The sequence below is a fragment of the Propithecus coquereli genome, unplaced genomic scaffold (assembly GCF_000956105.1).
Source record: "Propithecus coquereli isolate 6110/MARCELLA unplaced genomic scaffold, Pcoq_1.0 Scaffold399, whole genome shotgun sequence".
Taxonomy (NCBI): domain Eukaryota; kingdom Metazoa; phylum Chordata; class Mammalia; order Primates; family Indriidae; genus Propithecus; species Propithecus coquereli.
This window is the reverse complement of record NW_012149718.1, coordinates 715,669-732,229: the sequence shown is the minus strand read 5'-3', so window position 1 is coordinate 732,229 and position 16,561 is coordinate 715,669. Positions and strand designations below refer to the sequence as shown.

The 16,561-nt window shown below is 60.0% G+C and overlaps 1 protein-coding gene across 1 annotated transcript in view; it reads left to right on the top strand.

Moving 5' to 3' along the window:
- Nucleotides 1-15,239, top strand: part of PCBP3 (poly(rC) binding protein 3) — a 39,492-nt gene extending 24,253 nt beyond the window's left edge. The window contains exons 9-13 of the mRNA XM_012652684.1: nt 5,989-6,067; nt 6,749-6,808; nt 9,345-9,397; nt 13,910-14,079; nt 15,203-15,239. Of these exons, the coding sequence (XP_012508138.1) occupies nt 5,989-6,067; nt 6,749-6,808; nt 9,345-9,397; nt 13,910-14,079; nt 15,203-15,239 (399 nt within the window). The remainder of the gene's footprint in view (nt 1-5,988; nt 6,068-6,748; nt 6,809-9,344; nt 9,398-13,909; nt 14,080-15,202) is intronic.
- The last annotated feature ends 1,322 nt before the right edge of the window (nt 15,240-16,561 follow it).

Sequence of the window (16,561 nt, the reverse complement as noted above, 5' to 3'; positions counted from 1 at the left end):
AGCGGGGAGCGTGCCGCGCCACTCCGCGAGGGCTCCCACGGCCAGCGCACGAGTTACAGTCAGTCACACAACCTCCGTGGCAGCACAGGGAGACGGGTGAGGGGAAAACTGCCAACCAGCCCAGCAGAAGAAAAGGAGTGGGGGGAGAAAAGAAGCCCTAGAAAGGCAGGACACTCAGAAAATAAGACAATGGAAATTAGTGCCAGCGTAGGGTGATCGTGGTCCCTGTAACGAGTGGCATTGTTACGCGTCTGTGGTGTAGATACAGCGCGTGTAATTGTGCACAGCACGTAATGCCTGATAATGGTGGTAAACGTAATAAACGGTTGTGTTCCCGGTTTGTGCACTTGCTGTGCAGCACTTTTTGTCATTATTTTAGAGTGTACTCCTTCTACTTTAAAAAAAAGTTAACTGTAAACCAGCCTCAGGCAGGCCCTTCAGGAGTTGTCCACAGGTCCTTGTCATCTGGGAGGTGACAGCTCCGTGCCTGTTGCTGCCCCGACGACCTTGCAGTGGGACGAGACGTGGAGGCGGAGCCAGCGACGCAGATGGTCCTGACCCTGTGCAGGCCTAGGCCGGTGCGAGTGTGCGTGTCTTAGTTTTTAACAAAAAAGTTTTTAAAACAAATAATTTTTAAAATAGAAAAACTTACAGAATAAGGATATAGGCCCAGCATGGTGGCTCACACCTGTAATCCTAACACTCTGGGAGGCTGAGGCAGGAGAATCACGTGAGATCAGGAGTTTGAGACCATCCTCAGCAAGAGCGAGACCCTGTCTCTATTAAAAATAGAAAAAAATTAGCCGGGCAACTAAAAATAGAAAAAAAACAAATTAGGCGGGTGTGGTGGCGCACACCTGTAGTCCCAGCTCCTGGGAGGCTGAGGCAGGAGGATCGCTCGAGCCCAGGAGTTTGGGGTTGCAGTGAGCTAGGCTGACGCCACGGCACTACTGCCCAGGCAACAGAGTATGACTCTGTCTCAAAGAAAAAAAGGATATAAAGACAGTATTTTTGTACAGCTGTAGAATGTGTTTTAAGCTAAGTGTTATTACAAAAAAGTTAAAGTTAAAACATTTAAAAGTTTATAGGTAAAATTATAATAACCTAAGGTTGATTTATCATTGAAGAAATAAAAAAAGGTTTAAATAAGCTTAGCGTAGCCTGACGGTGCAGTGTTTGCGAAGTCTACAGCAGTGTGCGGGAGCACCCGAGGCCTTCACAGGCCTCGCCACCCACCCACTCACCCAGGGCAACTTCCAGTCCTGCAGGCTCCATTCATGGTGAGGGCCTCAAACAGGCGTGCCGTTTTTACCTTTCATGCCATATTTTTACTGTGCCTTTTCTGTTTAGCTGTGTTCAGATACACAAATACTTAGCCTTGTGTCACAGCTGCCTGTGGGATTCAGCACAGTGGCCAGCCGTGGAGGTTTGCAGCCTTGGAGCCGTGGGCTGTAGCATGCAGCCCAGGCATAGGCCGCACCCCCTGGGTTTGTGTGAGCTCACTCTGTGACGTTTGCACGACAGCAAAATTGCCTGATGACACATTTATCAGAACATATCCCTGTTGCAAGTGACACAATACTATAATTGCAAATCAAGAATGAAAAGATGACTTTTTTTAGTTGCCTTTATTAAAAGTTAAAGAAGATCAAAAGACCACAATAAATGGAGAGATACAATGTTCATGGATAGAAATACTAAGTATCCTAAAGATGTCTGTTCTTTCTAAATTGATACACAAATGCAATACAATTCTAATCAAAATCCCAGCAGGTTTTTTGAGGAACTTAAAATTCCATTTTAAATTTTTTATGGAAGAGCATAAGCCAAGATCAAGACACCCATCGGTGATGAGAAGGCGTGACAGGGTGGTCTGTCCTAGTGCATGCAAAGACGTAGGCTTTGGTTAGAGTCATTGAGAGACGAGGAGACCACTGGGTCAAGAGAGCCCAGGACCCGACGCACACGGGAGGGAGGCCCAGCCTGCGACGGCCTCAGTGAGAGCCCAGGAGGGAACGGATGGTCCACACGACGCCCAGACGTGGTCATCGCTGCGGGGAAATGGGTCGTGACTTAAAGACATAAACAGAAACATCTCTCGTACATCAAGAACTTCAGAGAGAAAAAGCACTTTTAGAAGACAATACAGGAGAATGTCCTGTTCTCAGGTCAGGGAAGGATTTCTTAAACAAAACATAAGCACAGGCCATAAAGGGGAATGTTGATGAATTTGATTACATTAAAACTTGGAATTCTGTTTCTCTAAAGAAACCTTAAGGAGAGTGGGGAACAGATCTGTGCAGCGTGTATAACTGAGGCAGGATTAGTGTCTGAAATGCCTGAGGATTTGTGAAATCAGCAAAAATCAGCCCAGTGAGAAAAATGGGCAAAAGACAGAGACAGGCGTTTCCTGGGAGGAGAAACATGAGTACCCTGAAACCACCTGGCGGCCTGCTCCTGACCCGAGTGGCGGTAGCAGGGCGCCTGCCCTTGGCGCTGGTGCGCTGCGCGGTGGACTCACCAGCACTTGCAATTTCAATATTTGTTCTTTATTCTGATAGGACGTTAAGTGCAAAAGACAAGTTACAGGGAAACACCTGTAATGCGATACCCCCCCTCGCCCCCTCCCTCCTTTTTACCTGCCCTCAGTGATTTGGAGAACTGCTGAGAACCAAAAGTCTGATTTTTTTTAAATGGCAGAATTATCTCAAAAAGTGAACAGCCCCTTGGCACTTAGTCCTGTTCCCTCCTTTAAAAATGTGGGAATTGAGTCCCAAAGAGGCGAAGCGGCCTGGCCAAGCACAGGTGGAGCCAAGGTGGGACCCACAGGACTCTCCCCTGTGCTCACAGGCGTGGCCTTGCTGGCCCCGCCCTCCTAGTGCGTCACCCCGGTGTGCGGTGGGGGCGGGGAGAGATTTGTGTGATGGTTTGGCTGTTCCTTCGTAAAAAGCAGGAAACACGTTGAGGCAGGAGGGGTTAAGTTCCAGACTCTCTGACTTTCTGGATGTGAGTCTCTCTGGGTGCTGGCGCCAGCCCCACCAGACTCCAAGTTTCACCTGCACCATCCGGTGGGGTCTGTGACTGGGCATGGGGGAGGGACCAGAACGCAGGGGATGGGACAGCCCTGGGCCTACCAGCATTGCCAGTTGAGTTTCATGTGGATCGCTGTGGGTGCCGTCTGTAGACTGGGCAGCCGGGGCCCAGTGAGACCAGGCGACTTGTCTCCACACGGCGGGTCAGAGCCAACTCTGGCCAGGTCCCTGGCCTTGGGACCCAGGCGTGGCCCAGTCCGATCCCCGGCCCTGACCAGGGCAAGGCTGTGCGGTCCTGGGCAGTGCAGGGACAGATGAGAGAGGGCCCTGTCCTCCGTCCTCTGTCTTCATGGGGTGCACCTGCCCGGCACGCAGCCCCACTGCGGTGAGCAGCGAGCGGGCGAGAGCAGAGACAGCAGTTCTCAGCAGCCACACGGGCACCTCCCCAAGGCTCCCCCGTGCCCCAGCCGTGACCCTCGCCCTGAGCCAAGCCTCACTGGCCCTTGCTCTTCCCTGATGTCCTTTGAGGGTGCCAGCTCCATCCTGGGGGTTTGCAGTCAGTGTCTTCCTTGTCGGACTCTTCCCCGTGGGTAGGTTCGGCCCCATCAGACACCCCTCAGGTGACTTGGGGTGACTGGGCACATGCGTGTATCCTTCGCGCCCTGCTGTCACAGAAAGGCTCCAGGGCCGTCTAGAGGGGGCAGGGAGTGGGGGGAGGTTGTGCGAATCAGCCGCAGGTGGCTGAGGGCCAAGTACCCAGGAGGCAGGTGCCTGGTCCACCGTGGGCAGTCTCGCCTGGGACACGGTGGGTGGGGTGCGTGCTCTTGCCACGGGCGCCTGAGTCCGGGTGGGAGACTTCGCTAGGATCCCTGAGCTCACCTGCTTCCATGCAGAGCAGGGTCTCCAGCCACCTCAGGGACTGCGCCTCGCCCAGAGGCACAAAGCTGTCCCTGTGGCTGCAGCTGGCGTCCTGGGGGAAGTGTCTCCGGGGTTGGCTCTTCTGGCACCTTGTGGAGACTCCAGGGTGCGCCTGTCACCGTGCCCACGAGGGTTTGGTCCAGGCAGGCGCAGGTGCCACCCACACCACAACCAGGCACCATCCACCTGGGGCAGTAGCCAGTGGGCAGGCAGGGGCACCATCGGCCCCCCAGGCCCTGCTGTGGCCTTGACAATTGCCACCTCTTCAGGGGACTCGGAAAGCTGAGTCTGACCCCAAGTCTCCATGTCCCCTCACTGGGGCTCCTCGCACCTCCTGGCCACGACAGCTGCAGCCAGGTGTCCTCCCGAGCAGGCCCAGCCCAAGTGCCTCCAATCAGGACACAGCCAAGAAGGCGGAAGAGGCCGGGGGCTTGTGAGACGTGCCTGGCATCAGTGCTCGCCAGGTGCGTCTGGCAGGCAGGTGCTCCAGGGGCCAGGTCAGACACACGGTATTTGTCAGCTTGCCGCGGCAACAAACGCCCCGATCTCGCAGCTCACGCACACGCACCAAAGGTTCTGTCTGGAGGGCGTGACGGGAGGCTGCAGGCTCGCCACGGGGTCTGTGTGGACCTCCATGCCAGGACCCGGCCCACGGAAGTGAGAGGCCAGCCTGACCCGCCCATGCGCCAGAGCCCTGTTCCCGCAGGCCTGGCCCTGCCCCAGCCCTGCCCCGGCTGCCAGGCTTTCAGGGAGGCCCAGGCAGGGGAGCAGCCCTTCGATGCCAGTGCTGGGACAGGAAGGGGCCACACTCTTCAGGGAAGGTGCGCTGCTCCTGGGAGGCCACACACAGACCCCACGGGGCCACAGGGCCAGTGTGGAGGGGTCTGAGCAGACCCTCAGAAGCCAGCCCCTCTTACTCGGGACAACAGCTCTGCTGCCCAGGTGTCCCCAGCCCCAGCCGTGGTGGCCTCTCACAGCACCTCCATCCTGTCACCTGCTTGGCTGTGGGGAGGGCGCCAATCCTGGGCCAGCTCAGTGCACAGGCAGCTTGCGCAGGGTTGCGTTTGGGTGGGAGGCAGGTACCTCTCCCCGAACGTGCAGCCTCCCGGCCTGGGTGGTCCTGAGACCCAGCACGCGCCTTGGCGCCCTGGCTGCAGGCCCATGACACCCTCCGCGGAGCAGCCCCGGACTCCAGAGCATGGGTGGGTTCCGGGCATTCAGCCTGCTCCCTTGCTCCCAAGATGTGGCTTGTCTCGCCACATTTACCTTTATCCTCTGCTACTTTTAGTGTTTATTTAAGAAACGAGGCTAAGAAAAGATAAGAAACTGAGTCAAGGCCCCCCTTGGGAAGTGTGTGGCTGTGGGTTGGGAGGCGGGGCGGGTGCAGCCTGCGGGTGCCCGGGCCTCAGGCACAGGCGGCCTCCGGACCAGTGCCCCACACCCCTCAGCGCCTCCGCGGCTGTCCCAGCACCAACAGTCTGCAGTCCCGGGGAGACGAGATGCTCCCTGGAGGTGTCTGGAGGGCAGGTGTGTGGGTCCTGAGCGCCCCCAGATCCCCCTGGGTAAAGCCAGGGCCTTGGCGGGGCGTCCGAGCCTCGCTCAGGGCTGGGGCCAGGGCAAGGTCTGTGTGGCGCTGTGGACCCCACAGGTGACAGCACAAGTTTCGTGAGTAGTGACTTGACTTTGAGTCTCTTAGAAGCCCAGGTGGCCTTGCTTTGTGGCTCAGAGCCTCCGCAGGCCACTGGCCTTGGCCAGCCTCCGTCCACACCGGCCTGGTGAGGGAGGCCTGGCTGGTCCGGGTGGAGCTGCCCGGGAGCCTAGGAGGGAGCACAGCGGCTCCGGCGCCTCCCGCGTGCTGCCCGCAGCCGGCAAGGCGGGCCCCATTGGCTTCTCCCAGGCCAAGTCCTTGAGTCTGCCGCGTCCGCCATGTGTCCGCATGGCTCTATCTGTGCACAGTTCTGTTACTGCCGTTTTGATTTGGTGTGACTTGTACTCGATGACAATAACCTTCTTAGCTCTCGTGTCCCTCCTACCCCAGCAGTTGACCAAGCTCCACCAGTTGGCCATGCAGCAAACCCCCTTTCCTCCCCTCGGACAGACCAACCCCGCTTTCCCCGGTACGTACCCAGCCCTTTTCTGACCTTCTCTTCTCACCTGGGGGCTGTCTCTGAACTGTTTGCTCGGTGCAGCGTGTAGAGCAGGTGCAGGTGGAGCTGAGTGTCGCTGGTGCAGGGCCGGCAGCAGTGGGGTGCTCGGGGCCGGGCAGGGGAGGTCAGTCTGTCTGTCCCCCACTGTGGCCAGCGTCCCTCACGGTTGGCCTTGCCGAACCCTCGCTTGTGAAGAGATGTCTGCCCGCCAAGGTCCGCGCTTGCCGGGCAGCGCTGCGCTGCTGCAGGGGGGCTTCCTGCTGGAGGCGTGCACGTGCCCAGACCTGGCGCATTTCCGTCCAGGGGGAAGTGTGCAGGCGAGCAGGTGTGGGCGCTGCTCTGCAGGAAGCCACTGTACGTCCCGGGTGGCGCCCACCAGGACGGCCCTGCCCTGCCCCGCCTCGGGAAGCAGGGACCCCAGCCCGTCCCCAGCCCAGGCACGGTGGCGGGCAGGCAGGGTCACTGGGCACAGCTGGGTGTCCCTCCCCAGAGAGGCAGGGCAGAGCCACGCCTGTGGCCGTGGCTGAGTGGGCCACCGGACATGGCTTAGCTGTGCCTGCGCCAGTCATATTTTGAGCTTCCCTAGTTGAAGGGACCGTGCTTATCTCCTTGAGGGCAAAACATTAAACCTGTCTCTTCTTTGCTCTCCAGGAGAAAAGCTGCCTTTACACTCCTCCGAAGAAGCTCAAAATCTGATGGGCCAGTCGTCAGGTAAACAGCCCACTGGGGGAGCAGGCCCCGGCCCCGCTCTGCGGTCCTGCGGCACCCACATCCGAGTGCGGTCAGCAGCTTCCGGGGGCCAGGGCCGTGGACCAGCCTCGGCCGGGGCCCCACTGTGCTGGGGCTGGGGGATCCGAGGGGGCTCAGTGCAGCACCTGGTCGCGGTAGGGTCCAGTCAGGGTGCACCCACGGTCTGTGGGAGCAGGTATGGGAGGACTTACCCTGGTCTGCACTGTAAGAGTGTGTTTCATGGGAGACATGAGCAAACTCTTAAGGAGAAAGGCTGGTGCGTGCTGTGCCGTCCACAGCCCTTTTGATGTCCATGAAAGCGTGGGGCGGCCTACAGACCTGTAGATGCATCTGTCTGGAGCGAGCATTGAGATGGAGAAGCTGGGGACCTGGCGGGTCCCCAGGTCCCTTAAGGAAGATGCCACACACACTCCAATCCCTGGGCCTCCTGGCCCATGGCCGGCGCCCCAGCTGCCAGGGCGTTGCCGTGTGACGACCCTCCTCTCCCCAAGGCCCCCGGGACCCGCTGTGCACACACATGCTGGCCACAGCAGGGTGAAATCAGGTGGGGTGATGAGAAGTGTCTGACTGTGGCAGTCCTGGGGACTGACGCCAGCGAGACCTCCCACAGCACGCGTGGCTTTAGGCTGGGGAGGCATCGCTTGTCTCCCAGAGCCTGGAACATCATCATCCTCACGAGAAAAGTGCTCACCATGCAGCCATGTTGTCCTGAGGTAGAGGAACATTTGTCTTAAACAGATAGTCTTTCAATTATTAGTTTAATTTTAGTACCCTCTTAAAAAGAATTCTGATGCTGTCCTCCCCTTGGTCAGAATATCCCAAGTTCAACCGGTGTGACTCTGCTCTGGGTTTGCCCTGAGCTCTGCGTTGTTCAGGAATTCCTGTCCATGACTCAGGCAGCACCCGAGAATCTGTTAAATGACATTTTAATTGTCATAATTTATGGGATGTATATAGATAGTTGAATTACCAAATAATTGTTCTGTTGAAAACATCCTTACTAAAAGAAGGTAAAGAACAGAAACTCTAGGTTTAGACACGCAAAAGACAAATAACAGACAGTATGGGATGATTGGTTCATTTGGCACCTGCCAGCCGCGCCCCCACTGTGTTGGGTGCCCCCAGACCCACACCCGCCTGGAGTCACTGACTGGGAGGGAGGCCAGGAGAGAGCTGGAGTGTGGGCAGCCGCCCACCCAGGGCTGGGGGTACCGGGGCGTGGCTGTAACATGGACTTGAGGGGGGCAGGGGGCACCGTGAGGAAGTGGGAGTTCCCTGGAGTCATGGGGGCATCTGAGGTGCATTTGGGAACGTGGGCTGCATGGAGACCAGGCTGAGGCCTAGAGGGAGGGCAAAGGTGGGGCCACAGAGCAGGCATGGGGGCTCGGGTTCCGGGACATCCTGAAGCCTCCTCAGTTGGGTCTGTGGTGGTGGAGGGAGGAGCCCGGGGCTCTGGGGTCTGGGCTGAGCTACAGGATCTGGCCGGGAACCATGTAGGGCCTGAGGGGCAAGCAGGGCCTCAGCTTAAGCCTGGGCTGGAGCCGCCTCCTGCTGAGGAAATGGAAATGCTGAGTGTGGAGAGAGAAGGAGAGAGTCGGGGAGAACTGGCCTCTGGCCCATGAGCCTGCTCACCCCGCTCAGGCGGGCAGCTCATGGCTTCCCTCCCCGCCTGCTGCGGGCTTTGCTGTCTCTATTCTTCAAGCCAGAGCAGGTCTCGTGCCTGAGCTCTGAGAAGTCATCTTCTACCTGAGAGTTGTAAAGAGAACAGCTCGGGCTTGGGGATAAAGTAGCCCCACGTCTCCACTGTTCAGTTTGGAAAGGTGGAGTCTGGCTCTGGGTCCAGCAGCTGATTTCTGACTCAGTGAAGCTATTAGGTCTCCATGCTCCAAACCAGGACACCTGTCTAGTGGTCCTGAGTATCCAAGCCGGGCTGTGCAGAGCCTTTGGATGGCATCAGGTCAGAAGCTGAGCAAGAGGCAACTCTGCGAGCTCGGCCACTGGCAGCATTCAGGTGGGGCGCCAGTGAGCAGACTGGGCCTCGGAACCAGAGGTCTCCGAGAACACAGGGAGGGTGGGCACTCAGGGTCAGTGTGACCAGTGTGCTTGTCCCCTGGGCACCCCGTGGAGGCCCTGAGACATGCTGGACGGCCCTGCCCCTCAGCTTGGGGCTGGCCGGGGTGCCTGTGCCAGGTGTTAGGAGAGATTACACAAACGTGGCAGCAAAGTGACATCATGATGTGCCCCAAAAAACAGTGAAATGTCATTCTGCTTGGGTTTCTTTTTCCTTCTTTTGAGGAATGCTGGGACTCAGGAGGTTGGGTTGCAGTTAGGACTGAAAACTCACGGGGTCCTGAGCCTCAGCGCTATGCTGACCCTCACCATCTGGCCAGCCCTCCAGCCCTCCCTTGCCCAGCCCGATGGAGTGTCAGCCAGATGCTGGGGTGTGACCATGAGAAGCCTTCCTGCCAGCCTAACCATGTCCCCTTGGTGTGCCCAGGTCTGGACGCCAGCCCCCCAGCCAGCACTCACGAGCTCACCATTCCCAATGATGTGAGTATGCCCTGCAACCCCCTGTCCCTTTGTGGGAATGCCAGGTGTGGGTGGCTGTTAGCTCTGCCACCCTTGGGCAGTTGGACCCCTGCTCAGTAACAGCCTTACCACCCAAGCCCCCTGTTTCATCTCTTTCCTCCTTTCCCATTTAAGTGTGTTCAATGCCCACAAAAGGTGTGTGATTTTACTTCCCTAAGATATTAAACAAGAAAGGGGCCAAGAGGACTTCAGGGTTTAATCAAAAGTCAGTTGAGAATTGGACTGGGAACCCATGTTGCTGAGCAGGCACTGCCCCAGGTCAAGGTCAAACCTTGAAGAAGAGGGTGGCCAGGAATTCCCTGGAGTGGACCCACCCGCAGTACCTGCCCCATGGGCCCTGGCACCTCTGGAGACTTGAGAGTCTCCCTGAGTTGGCTCCGACAGACCTGAAGTTGGCTGGATGTCACAGGTCTGGATTCCCATATCTAGCGCCTGTCAGCCCTTCACACCTGAGGGTGTGGCCTTACGAGCTCCCCTCAACACGCCGATTACTCCCCAGACTAAGTAGGGGTCTGGTGGAGAGGAAGGACTATTCTCTGTATCCTTGGACTACCCCAAACTGAGAGACCATGGAGGGTGTCCTTGAGGGGTAGCTGCCAGAGCAGCAGGGAGAGTCCCTGTATGGACTGTGGTGATGGCTGTGCCCCTTCTGGGTCAAATGTCCAGGGGCCTTTTCTGCCCTAGAGCTGTGGCATTCAGGAACCTTCACTGCTCCACCCCTTTACCTGCCAGGCAGGAAATCCAAACCCTGCCTCTTCCCTTCATGGACGCTAACAACCAGAAGCACAGATTTGGGAGTTCAGTGAGATCACCCATTCTGAACGTGGAAGATGGACAATGAGAAAGAGAAAAGGCAGAAGAGAGCAGGGGCACCAGAGGACAGGACCACGAGGCCATCTGGCCAGTGCCACTAACCCTCCTGAAGAGCTGTCTTGTGGCGATGCCTGCTCCAGGCCACCTCCGTAGGGCCGTTCTTCAGGCACAATCCGCACGTCTGTTCAGAGCCGCTCAGACACTTACGCCCAAGCAGCTTTGTCACCAGCCTTACGTCTCTCACGAGCATTTCTGAGGTTGGGCCAACTTGAAGAGCAGCAGCACAGAGCCGTCTCCCCAGGCAGGGGTCACTGCTGCTGCCCCCACATTCTTGGAGGGAGGGATTTTGGTTTCTTGCAACCCCCCACTGCGATGGTTCATTGAACATGTGGATTCTGTCACCCTCCTGAGTCTTTTCACCCAGGTGACAAAGCCAGCGGACCTTCTGCCCTGTAGGGTTTTTCCTTCTTAGCCGGTCACCTGAACCATACTGTGTCACCAGCACCAGATACGGATGCTCTCAGCCAAGCTTGTTGGTTCAACACTGAAATGAACTTAAAGCAGGAGGATGAGGCATCTTGTGGAGAGCTGGCGCCTCTGTTTCCTGTGGCCTCCTTCGGCCAGACAAATGCTGGTTTTCCCAGTTCTTGGCTGCCCACTTCCCGTCCTCCTGGAAGTCTTTCTAGGTTGGGGAGACCTGCCCCTCAGAAGGAAGGTGGCTTCCCTCCCCCATGTGCCTTTGCGGGACCCCGTCCTGTGCTGCTTCATGGCAGAGCCGTTGGCAGCACGTCAGGGGCTTTCTCCTGCTCGCCCCGGGCCCCGGCGTCTGGGCTGCGGTGCAGGCGTTTCCACAGAGCTGATGTTCAGCACATGGGGCTACCTGCCACCTTCTTGGGGAAAAAGAAGGAGATAAATGTGCATTTGTGCTGACGCTCGCCTGTCATCTCATCCACATCTGCCTCTTGGTCACAGCTGGATCATGCCGACGTCCACAGGTCACCTCAGCTTGCCTGCAGAAAGACACTTGGTTGCGAGAACGTCAGACTCAGGCCCCACAGCACAGCCACTGAGGACACAGGCCTTTGGGTCCGTTTCTGACGGTCACCATGGGCCTCCCTCATGGCCCACTTCTGTGCTTGCTCTTGGCCACGTCATCTCTGGTGCCCATGGTCACCTGCCTGCTGGGGCCTGGCCCCTCCCGGGTCCTGAGCTGCAGAACCCCCAGGGCCTTCTGGGAGAAGGAATCAGAGGTGTCAGACAGTGGGCTGAAGGGGGAGAGGGGACGGGAGGTGTAACTGCCATTCCTGTGTGATTGAGCTCTGATGTCTGGTCAGGAGGGGCCACGTTATTTCAGAATATTTCTGTAGTTTTTCTTTAAATTTGCAATGAAACCGCACAAGGGTGAGAGGAGACAGTGATCTCCGGGCTGTTGAGGGTTAGGGGGTCAGCAGGTGTGAGTGGGGCCGGGTGGGGGCACCCTTGGGCTGCAGGGCTCAGCCCAGCGGGTCTCCTCTTTCGCACCGAGCAAGCCCAGGGCAGGGCGGTGGGAGAAGCGTGTCCTTCTCACATCCCTTTCTGACCACGGAGGGCTCCGCTTCAGAAGTCACAGCGACGTGGTCAGCATGGAGGGCGTGCTGACTGCTCCCCCGCACTCAGACTCCACAGCTGTCCAAAGGAGGGCAGAGGCTGCAGGCAGAGTCAGCGCCCCCGACGGCCAGGGGAAAGACGCCCTGAGCAGCTCGCCAGGGCGTGGGAGGAGGCGGCGGGAACCGGAGGAAGCTCCAGGGCGCTGCTGGCAGAGAGGGTTTGAGGGTGGAGGCGGATGCTGAGAGAAGAGGGAGGCGCTTTGTGCTGGGGGAGACGACTCCCCAGGGGCTTGTCAAACCGCAATCGGGGAATGGGAGGCTGTCGGCACTGAGGGTTCAGCAAGCACCACTGCGCTGCAGTGCAGAAAGTGCTAGAAAGGAAAGTGGGCTACCACAGTGGCTGAGGAAGGGACAACGTGGAACCCGGCAGCCCAGGGCCGTGTGCTCCCTCCTGAATGTTGGCATTTTACCAGGACCCGTGGTCACACTGCTGAGGGGACGGTGGTGCTGCCCGGTCAGAGATGGGCCCGCAAGGTCTCTGGTTACTGTGGCCATGTGCAGGCTGGGGAGCCACCTCCTGACCTGGGGGCACAGAGCACAGACACAGGCTTAAGCGAGGAGGGGGTGGGCAGCGCCCAGAGGTGGGGGCTGGGGGCAAGCCTGGCAGATGCCTATGGGGCCTGGGGAGGTGGGCGCAGGATTGGGGAGGTGTGGGGGGCCCAGTGGCGCAGGCAGGAGATAGAGGAAGTTGGCAGCTCTGGCTTTTCTAGAGCAGAGGTCTCTAGATGTTTATAAAGACTGACGATTTTATGGTCCAGTGAGACAGCTGGCCGTAACCTAGGTAACCAGCAGAGATGGCATGAGGCACAGTGGGTCTCCAAGCTAGCTAGGGCAGGAGCTAGCTTGCAGGGCACCGTGCTCCCCGGGCTGGGGGGCGGCTCACCACGCAGACTGTGTCGCCCACGTTTGCAGATGGATTTTCCCTCCTCTGCACCAGCTCGCGGCCCATCTTGATGTAAGAACAGAAGAATAGAACGTGTTTTTGACACCAGGTTCACCACGGTTCTGACACCTCCAACCAACGGCCTCGAGAGGAGGTGGCAGCAGAAGCAGACTAAGGGCCGGGTGTCGCCCCCTGGGCCCTCGGTGCAGGGCGGGCTCCGGTCTGGCTCTCGCGGCTACATGTCTGGCCGCTCCTTTTCCTGTCCTCGCTCCAGAGCTCTCGCCGTTGGCCTGGCCGGCGTGAAGGGATTCCGTTCCATCTGAAGGCAGAAATCGAGTGTTGCTGGCTGGCTCCTCCGCGGTCTTCTCTGGGGGCCCAAGATGTCCCCCTCACAGCAGGGGACTGGGAGGGGCCTACACAGGGCGACCGTGGCCACGCAGAAGGCCTCGACCCCAGGGCTGCTTCAGGGAGGACCTTCATCTTGCCGACCCCCTCGGCCGGACGCCACTGCACCCCCTTTTAAACAGAGCTCGCAGAATGGGAGTGAAAGGGAACGTTTGACACGTCCTCAGAATTTCACCTGAGTTCATCCAAAGACGGGTTTCAGGCAGCAGTGAGTTTCGCGGTGGCTTCAAATACACATTCTTCAACAGCTTGGCCACTTCCACTCTGGGTCTGGGCAGAACCGTTCTCACCCTGAGGATGCAGCCAGAAGCTGCTGACGCGACCTCAGCCGGCGCTGGCGTCGGGGCCCCACGCAGCACCCGCCAGCCTGGCTTGGGTCTCTCCTGACCAGGCGCCCGCAGAAACCAGTGTGAAGTGCCGAGGTCCAGACTGCGCCCTCTTGGCCCCAAGGGCCTCCCCCAGGAGGGCGCCGAGCAGAGGCAGCTCCGGGCTGGCAGGGAGAGGCGGGGCCCTTAGTCCCCATCTCCCCGACATGGGTCCTGGATCAGGTGACACCCTGCAGCCGTGAGGCCGGCTGTGCCTCTTCCCTCGGGAGCACTGCGTCCAGGGCTCGGGCTGGAGACCAAGACCGCAGCTGACGGGCAGGCTCTCAGGGGTGCTGCGCGCGCTCCTGGGGGGCGGGCTCAGGCTCTTCTCTAAGAAATTCCCTCCATCCTCTTTTTCTAGCTAATAGGCTGCATAATCGGACGCCAGGGGACCAAAATCAATGAAATTCGGCAGATGTCTGGGGCTCAGATCAAAATTGCCAACGCCACTGAAGGGTCGTCCGAGCGTCAGATCACCATCACGGGGACCCCGGCCAACATCAGCCTTGCCCAGTATCTCATCAACGCCAGGTGAGCCGCCGGGGCCTCCACGTGGACGCCCCACAGGGACTCAGAGCCGCTGCCCTCATCTCAGCTGACAGCGTGGCGTGCGGGGCCCGGGCTGCGCTCTGCCTCCCCTCGGTACCCCCGGCCCCCCGCTGGATGCTGGGAGTCTCCACACGGACACGGCCAGCCCTCACCCTGACCCTCACTCTCCGCATCTCCAGTGAAGAGCAGGAATCAGACAGTGAGAGTGTCCCCAGGAGGGCAGGTGGCCGTGTGGTCCTGGACACGTGCCTAGACGTTGGCTCCTGTGGGCGGCAAAGCCTGGAAAGCCGCCCTCGTGCGCGCGGAGCTGTCCAGAAGGACTGGCGTTCTGGCGTCTGCCTTTCTGTCCTCACTCTTCATCCCCAGAGAAACGTGCGGGGTCAGGGCAGGAGAGAACTCCGCAGGGCCCCGTCCTTCCCCTTGTCCTGTGCAGGCGTGGTCCCGAGCCAGCACCCACGCGGCCACACAGGCCGTGACGCCGGCACCACCAGCTCTCGGCCGCCGGTGTGAGGAGCCCGCCAGCCTCGCTCCCTGAGGACGTCCTCCGGCCGGAGCCCCACGTGGGCCTGTGGGAGGGGCTGGACAGGGCCGTGTGGGTGTGTGACTCCCTGTCCCCGTCCTGAGCCCCTCCTACGGGGCCCCGCCCAGCTCCCAGCAGCAAGCGGGTGAGGGGTTGTGTGGAGACGAGGACACCCCCCGGCTTTACCCACCTGACCTCCCACAAGGCTTGTGCCGGCGTCCGGAGCCGGTCCTGCCCTCTCTCCGCCCCTGCGGCCGCCCTGCCTGCGGGGCTGGGCCCGGGCAGAGCACGGTACTGGCCAGGCCGGAGCCAGTCTGGGGACAGCGCCTGCCCCACGCCTGCCCGATAGCATCGTGTCAGCCCACTGGAGCCGTGCTGGGGGTGGGGACCCTTGCCCACGTCACGTGTATCCCTGTGACAGCCAACATGGGAGTGGGGCTTGCGAGGCTGGGGTGCCTGCGGGGCAGACCCAGGGGCTCCGGGGGCTCCGGCACCTGAAGGACTCGGGCCCCCATGCAGGCCCGTCTGGGGCTGATCCGTCTGTGAGACGTGACCTGTCTCCCCTCTATGCCTCATCTGTTGCAGGCTGACGTCCGAGGTCACTGGGATGGGCGCGCTCTGATCCTGCCCAGATTCCTCTGCTCCGCGACAGCCGCGTCACCGCCCGCTCGAGCCCACGGGCCCGGCTCGCACACTCTGTACAGACCACCCGCCCTTCCCGCAGATCCCGAGGGCTCCTTACGCGCAGAGAGGGCGTGTGCCACGGCGGCACGTGCACGCTCGCAGCGAGGCCGATCTGTGTCTCCGCGAGCTCCCGGCGCCGCCCCAGCCGCCTCTGTAAATGCTCGTTTAGGCTCCGCTCTGTCCATGCGCCGCATGCAGCGTTAGGGTTTAATGCTTTGGGGGCTCCCACGAGACATTTAGACGTGTTGTTGCTTAGTGTCAGTGTCCTGTCTGTCCTAGGAGTCGGTTTGGCATTTCAGCAGCACATCTGCACACCGTCCCCTCCTCTGCCGTCCAGACCCGGCTGCTCTGAGACCCCTCCCCTCTCACTTGGCCCTGTCTGCTGACTCCATTTCCCCCAGAGCCCGCGTGTCTGGGCTCACGTCTCCACCCAGGGCGTGTGCTGGGATCGGGCGTGCCTTTCCTGCAAGCCGAGGGGGTGCGGGGAGAGGGGCCGGAGGAGGTCGGGCCTTGGCCCGGGGGTGCAGTGCTGGAGGGCGCCGGGGCCCCGACTTCACTGAGATGTCACGTGCTGGGAGGGCCCTCGCCTGCGCGTGTCCCGGGGAGGGTGGGAGGCAGGGACGCACCAGGAAGCCGCCCGCGCCCTCGAGCTCAATAAAAGTCGTGGCCCCCACCGGCTCTGGCTGTCGTCTCTGCGCCCCGCGAGGCCAGGCCGCTGCTGGCGGGACCTCGGGCTCTTTCTCGCTCACACTCAGGTTCCGTTTCCTCTCCCCACCGGCATCGGCTTTTTTTATTTTTAGGCAAAACTACTTAAAATGATAAGAATGGAAGTTCAGTTCTTGCCCAGACACCAAAGTGCCAGTCCCCGGCGTGTGGAACCCGCCTCCCCTGCTGCCGTGGGCGCGTGGCCGCTGCCTTCCCGCGTGGAGCGTGGCCACACCACCCGCCGAGGCGATTGTCCTCCGGGCCCAGCAAAGTCTGGTCTGGTCACCTTCACTGCTCCTGACTGTGGCCTCCTCCAGGCAGAAGCCCTGGCTGCAGCTCGAGGCCACCTTGGCAGCCCACGCTCCCCCCAGGTGGTTGGTGACAAAGGACGCAGCCTTGGGGCGAGGGGGCGTGCTGGGCGCAGGCGCCTGGGAAGCGGGGTGCAGAGGGCACCTGTACCGTGCGGGGCGGTGCCGGGCTGTGTGGGGCCCGCGGAGGCTCCTGCTGCAGCGCTGAGGGCTCGGGGCGCCACCTCCCCCCCGGGGCCCCCGGGAG